The sequence below is a fragment of the Penaeus monodon genome, unplaced genomic scaffold (genome assembly GCF_015228065.2).
Source record: "Penaeus monodon isolate SGIC_2016 unplaced genomic scaffold, NSTDA_Pmon_1 PmonScaffold_905, whole genome shotgun sequence".
Taxonomy (NCBI): Eukaryota; Metazoa; Arthropoda; class Malacostraca; order Decapoda; family Penaeidae; genus Penaeus; species Penaeus monodon.
In genome coordinates, this window is record NW_023664381.1 from 42501 (window position 1) to 48908 (window position 6408).

General features: G+C 33.6%; 1 protein-coding gene across 1 annotated transcript in view; it reads left to right on the forward strand.

Moving 5' to 3' along the window:
• Positions 1–4965, forward strand: part of LOC119572004 (stomatin-like) — a 12023-nt gene extending 7058 nt beyond the window's left edge. Inside the window, exons 4-6 of the mRNA XM_037919049.1 lie at positions 805–966; positions 1578–1743; positions 4841–4965. Of these exons, the coding sequence (XP_037774977.1) occupies positions 805–966; positions 1578–1743; positions 4841–4942 (430 nt within the window). The 3' untranslated portion in view covers positions 4943–4965. The remainder of the gene's footprint in view (positions 1–804; positions 967–1577; positions 1744–4840) is intronic.
• Positions 4966–6408: the final 1443 nt, after the last annotated feature.

Sequence of the window (6408 nt, forward strand, 5' to 3'; positions counted from 1 at the left end):
TGTATGTTGATAACATTAATCGATCGTTATAGATATAGATTCACCAGATCATCTACCTTCGACATAGTAAATTCTCCTGTAACTGATTAATCTTCAAATATCACAGATATTAGCACAATGTAAGATATATTCACATGAATAAGCTTCTTATCACCATGTCCTTAGTCATCATAAAGTCAGATAGAAACTTGAGTTCATAATGCACTCTGCTTCAACTAAAATAAATGCAACTCTGATTTGTTCCTTCACGCGCGTTGCTTCATCTCCATTGCTTCGCACTATTGCTGCTCCATCAACCAGTGGATTTCGCTGGACCATTTCTCAGTCCCCTTTTCTCTCACTTCCTCCCCTTTAATCTGCAATAAAAAAAAGCACACTGCCGAATTGGGCTGTCTGTTCAGAAAGGAAATTCTATCCTAGCCTCCCATTACTCCCTCATTCGTTATCCAGTTGGTCCCGAAGTCATTGGTTATCGACAATCTTACCGGATTACGTCATTCCCAGTCAATATGATGAGCCAGACCTGCCCTTAGTAGCCCCATTAGCTCGGCTCATAGCCCTCCCTTGCCTCCGCTAGCATATCCTTCGCATTCTTTAAAAATCCCTAAAGACACCTACCTAACCCCCCTCCCTTTGCATCCCCTCCCCTCCCCCCCAAAAAAAAAATAAAAGAAAAAGCAGTAGTGTACATATTTAAAAAAAAAAAAAAAACATTTCATCTTCCTTAAAACTATCACCCATGCACCGCCCTCCCCTCCCTCACACTTAACTCAACCGTCCACCAACGCCTCCGACCACTTGCAGCCACTCCACCCGTCTCTTGGCCGCCACCACCCTCCGGAATGTCCTCGGTACGAAGAACTTGGCGGAAATCTTGAGCGAGCGCGAGTCCATCTCCCACAACATGCAGAGCTCCCTAGACGAAGCCACAGATCCCTGGGGTGTCAAAGTAGAGCGGGTTGAAATGTAAGTGTTCCCGTGTCTTGTTTTTAAGGCATAACATTTATTCATTGATATTTTTGTGTTATTAAGCATTTTTGGCGTTTTATTTATTTAGATGTTTATTTATCCATGTTATTCCTCATTATTTTAATGATAATCGCTTATATTATATTTTTATTACTTTTTTTGGGGGGGAATTCTTGCTTCTGTGTTCTTTCGCTAACATTATTTCTGCGGGAAAAGTGATTTTATGTTTACTTTTAATAATATTTTTCTAACAAATATATGTACAGTATATTAGTATCAAACATTATTTTATTTGTTGTTTACTTCACTTTACGATTATGTATTACATCGCTAAATTCTTGACAAAGAATTTAGGGATGCAAATGATGTAGTAGAAGCATATATAATATATACGTGAACTAAATCGCGACGTTGGACCATTTACCAGCTTTTGTATAATTTGGGTATCAATTTTCAGGAGTGCCGATTAAAACTTTTAAGTTAGTGATCCAGTCATAGGTGATAATATTGTAGATCATTTTGTAAATAAAAATATAGCGCTGTGCGTGCGTGCGTGCCTGAGTGGTGCCTCCACATTTCACAGTACTAAATTCTTTGTAACCTTACAGCAAGGATGTCCGCTTGCCCGTGCAACTGCAACGTGCCATGGCTGCAGAAGCCGAGGCAGCACGAGAAGCCCGTGCCAAGGTGATTGCGGCCGAGGGAGAGCAGCGTGCTTCCAGGGCCCTCAAGGAGGCTGCAGAGGTTATCAACGAGTCCCCAGCTGCCCTCCAGGTAAGCGCTGCCTTGCTCAGTCAGTTACTAATGAACAACAGAAACTTCGAAAATGTACTGCCAGGTCGAATCGCATTGAGAAAAACCGTTAATGGATTCGACTCAAGTTCTCAGTTATTTCAAAGATAGCCTTCTTGGTTATGGACTTATATATACTAAATATATATTTATGTATATGTTCAAGTTTATGCAGTTTTTGTGTACACGTGTACATAACAGGTGAAAAGTTTTAGAAAGGTATATATATTATTGTCATTTGATGAGATTTGGAGGAAAAATCTCCAATGGATGATTATGATTATTAATGTTTCTGGTACCCTAAATACACATTTTAGAAACACATGATCTTGTATCACCCTAGAAACCTTTTGTACACTGTCAATTATTATATCAAGACTAAATATAGAACTTCAGTGGGACATTTGCAAAAGGTAAATCCAAAGTTGAAAATAACAGTAATATTAAACAAAAATTAATCCTCCATTAACAATTAGGTTTAATGATATGAATGTCTAAGTAGACCTATTATCCTTGTGGTTAAATTGTGAATTGACATTTACTGACCCAGTTTGGCTATGGTACTTACTATGTTTTTTTGTCATTCGTTTGGTTAACCAATTTATCAGACCTGTATATTGTAATGTGTTGTGGTGTGTGTCTCTTATGTTCATGTTTTTTTATTGTCAGAAATTTGATGTTGATGTAGTGAAATGTAAAAAGATTGTGATTAAATCTTTTACAGGATTTTGTATATTGTTTACTGTTTTGTGTGATAATGCACAGTGTTCAGACACATTGGGTAACCAAGTAGTAGATTTCTTCCATTATAGAAAATGGTTTAATCACAGATATTTCAAATCCATCCCTGAAATCTAATAAGTTTCTTTTTTCACACAAACGAGATACTGTATCTATGTCTACATTCAGAAGTGAATCTAGCTTTATTGATATAAGTATTGAAATTAAGATGTAGATCATTGTTGATCTCCTTTTTAGTTATTCCAGCTTCAATTGCACAGGGTTAGGAGTTCTCTTTTACTTTTTTTAAGATCCAGATAAAAATTTATACTCATCCGAAAATATGTATGTTAAATATTTTCAAGATCATGAATTATATATCTCAGTTCTGACTAAGTATTTCCACACTAGTGCTTCATTTTTAATAAAAATAGTTGAGAATGTTCTACTTCAGCTCATTAATCTGACATATAAATGAACATCACATGATGGACAGAACACACTGTACTTATCATATGATTATTCATGTTCAAATAAATTTTACAGATATTATTCCAGTAAAATTGTAGTGCAGTGTCACTGAATTTTACAAATTGCAGTTATCTTGTTTGTGTGTTATACTCTTATAAAGCAGCTTCTAATTTCTTTGCCATTTGAAACATTTTTATTTTATGATCATTAGTACAAAACCGTAAAATAAATACCCCAGTTACTATGTTTAGACTACTGTCATTTACCAGTGCAGGGAAGCAAAGATTATTTTGCTTGTCATTTATTTTGTGTTGTGTATTGTAGAGAATAATTTTGTACATATCCAATAAATTGTGACATCTGTAGTTTACCAAGCAAGAGAGACCATTAGTATTGGATTATATTTTGCTTGTGTTCATCTTTTAGGCAATTTTATGAATAGCAAGGCTTTTAACCTCCATTAGTTATTGATTAATGTAATCTTGCTTGTAAGAATCTTTCTAGGAGCACATGTTAAGCTTTCCCCCCCCCCCCCTTAAAAATTTCCCCATGATTTCCCCCTTTTTTTTGTTTGTTTGGCTTACAACAAATTTGTTCTGTATGGTATTCTGTCACTTGTCACACAGCAACCAACCATATTATAATCCTAAAATCTTAAATGATTCATCTACATTATGAAAAGAAAGTATTAAGAATGGTATTAACAATAACAGTAATTGAATCATGATATGGATAACAGGCATCAAATGGAATCAAATTTTGGTCACATTAAGGAAAGTCCGGTGTGGGCAATGATATTTTTTTCATATTAACAGATTGAATATGAAATGAGTGCTCATATTTCTACATCATGCATAAGTCACACAGTAGGCAGTATCTAATATTTTTGATGATGAGAAAGCATACTAGAACAATGACATTATATGACATGATTATCCATAATCAATTTTTCATGGCTTGATGAATATTGTCAGCATGTATATGTATTAAACTTGTTCTTATTGATGTATTGGTTAAGTTATATGCCTTGTTACTTCTATTTTATTTAATGAAAAGAAAAACCTTGTTTGACCTTTTATATTGATGTTATAAATAATACATTTTGTTATTTGAAGAAATATACACTGTAGATATAGGCATTTCCTAAGTGTCTTATCTTTTTGTAACTGGGTAGCACTAGAGCACAGGCACTGAATATTACAGTTTGCTTTGGTTCACTCTCAGTAATAAAATGTGACATTAATGATGCATGTTTTAATTATTTGAATAAATGATGTGTGTAAAGTAAACTATGAGTAAATAATTCTTTAAAATTATCATGAGGGTTTAACTCTCACATAAAAAGTTAATTACAGTAAATAGTTTAACCAAAGACAGAAAAATCTTCTTAGCTATATTCAGATTAGCTTTACACTCTGATGAACACTCGAGGATATGATCTCTTACTAATGTAGGTAGATGCCAAGTCGTTTCAGCAGTAAAGATCTTATAGAAGCTATTGAAGAAGAAACTATTGTCCCTTGATTCTGAATAAGTAATGCTTGCTTAAATGAGTTTTGATGATACAGTTTAAAAAGACCTGTACCAACCTCTTAGTCGCTTAGGTTGACTGAACAAATATTTCAGACACAGAAGACATTGCCTGCTGGTAATTCATATCCATAAACACAAGCTTCAAGTGTCCTGTAAGGCACAGACTTTGGCTTAAACTCTCATCAGACTCAATGAAACATAGCAAATGTCGAAGATATTAAGGCTGCTTTGAGATGATTATGCTATTTCTACTGAAGTCTGACTAACATGCAAGAATTGCCTTAACTTTCCAGGCATTTACTTCAGTAGTCTTAGATAGCTAGCTGAAACTAACCCAAGCATATAATACTTCCAGCTGCGCTACTTGCAAACGCTCAGTCAAATATCTGCAGAGAAGAATTCGACGATCATATTCCCTCTACCAATTGACTTAATCAACAATCTTGTTTCAAAGTAGGAAAGGTGGGTTAGAGATAAATAAAGATAACATGTGCATTATTATGTTTCAGATAGTTATTTTAAGCTTTTGCAACCCTTTAAATAAGTAATATTCACAAACTAAGAAGAAGGTGAGGTTTGGCTATGTGGCACTGATGAGATCTTAAGTATGAGTTTATGTTTTATTCATTTTTTAATTTTTTGCATTTTTTCTCTATATATACAGTAGAACTCTGTTAATATAACAAGCAAGAAGAAAACACAGATCACAATTATTTTAAACACAGGAATGCACTCATGCACTGAAAATTCACTATAAACAGAAATGCACTTCCTAGAAATGCAAAAATCATGCATAAAGAAACACATTGCAAGTGCTTTTGCAGATACATGTAGTCAGTGTAGGGCAATCCTAGTATTACTGCAGTTAAGAATACCAGTGTTAAGAATGCATTAGAATGTGATCATGATCCCAAAAATTATCGTACAGTACGTTTCTGCTGTACAATCTTCATTTCATCTTCATTCACCATTTGAAATTATTTATATATCTTTTAACTGGGAGATAGAGAAAAAATATATTTTCATATAAACTAACCATAATTATCATCTAATATTCCATTACTCACAACTTAGTAAAACACTCATACTGTAACACAAGCCCATGCTTTTTCTTTTCTTTCTTATATTCTTTTCTTTTTTTTTACTTAGTGCAATAAAATGTCACACTGATTGACTTCCTGCTGTTTTGTTTGTGAGGTTTGTCTCTGCTTAATTTGTGTCTGCACCAGTGCATGTTCTATAGATTCCTGTTCCATATGATTTATACGTCTGTTGTTGTCTTTGTCCTTTTGTGATATGTTCTCTGAAAATCAAAACAAAGATATGTAACATACATATGTGACTATGTGCATGTTTCTTTAGATCACATGGTGGAATAATATGAATACTACACAGATGATTTAGCAATTTGTGTATGTTTATATATATATATATATATATATATATATATATATATATATATAAACATACACAAATGGCTAAATCATCTGTGTAGTATTCATATTATTCCACCATGTGATCTAAAGAAACATGCACATATGTCACATATGTATGTACATATATCTTGTTTTGATTTTCAGAGAACATATCACAAAAGGACAAAGACAACAACAGACGTATAAATCATATGGAACAGGAATCTATAGAACATGCACTGGTGCAGACACAAATTAAGCAGAGACAAACCTCACAAACAAAACAGCAGGAAGTCAATCAGTGTGACATTTTATTGCACTAAGTAAAAAAAAAGAAAAGAATATAAGAAAGAAAAGAAAAAGCATGGGCTTGTGTTACAGTATGAGTGTTTTACTAAGTTGTGAGTAATGGAATATTAGATGATAATTATGGTTAGTTTATATGAAAATATATTTTTCTCTATCTCCCAGTTAAAAGTAATAAATAATTTCAAAGGAAAATGAAAAA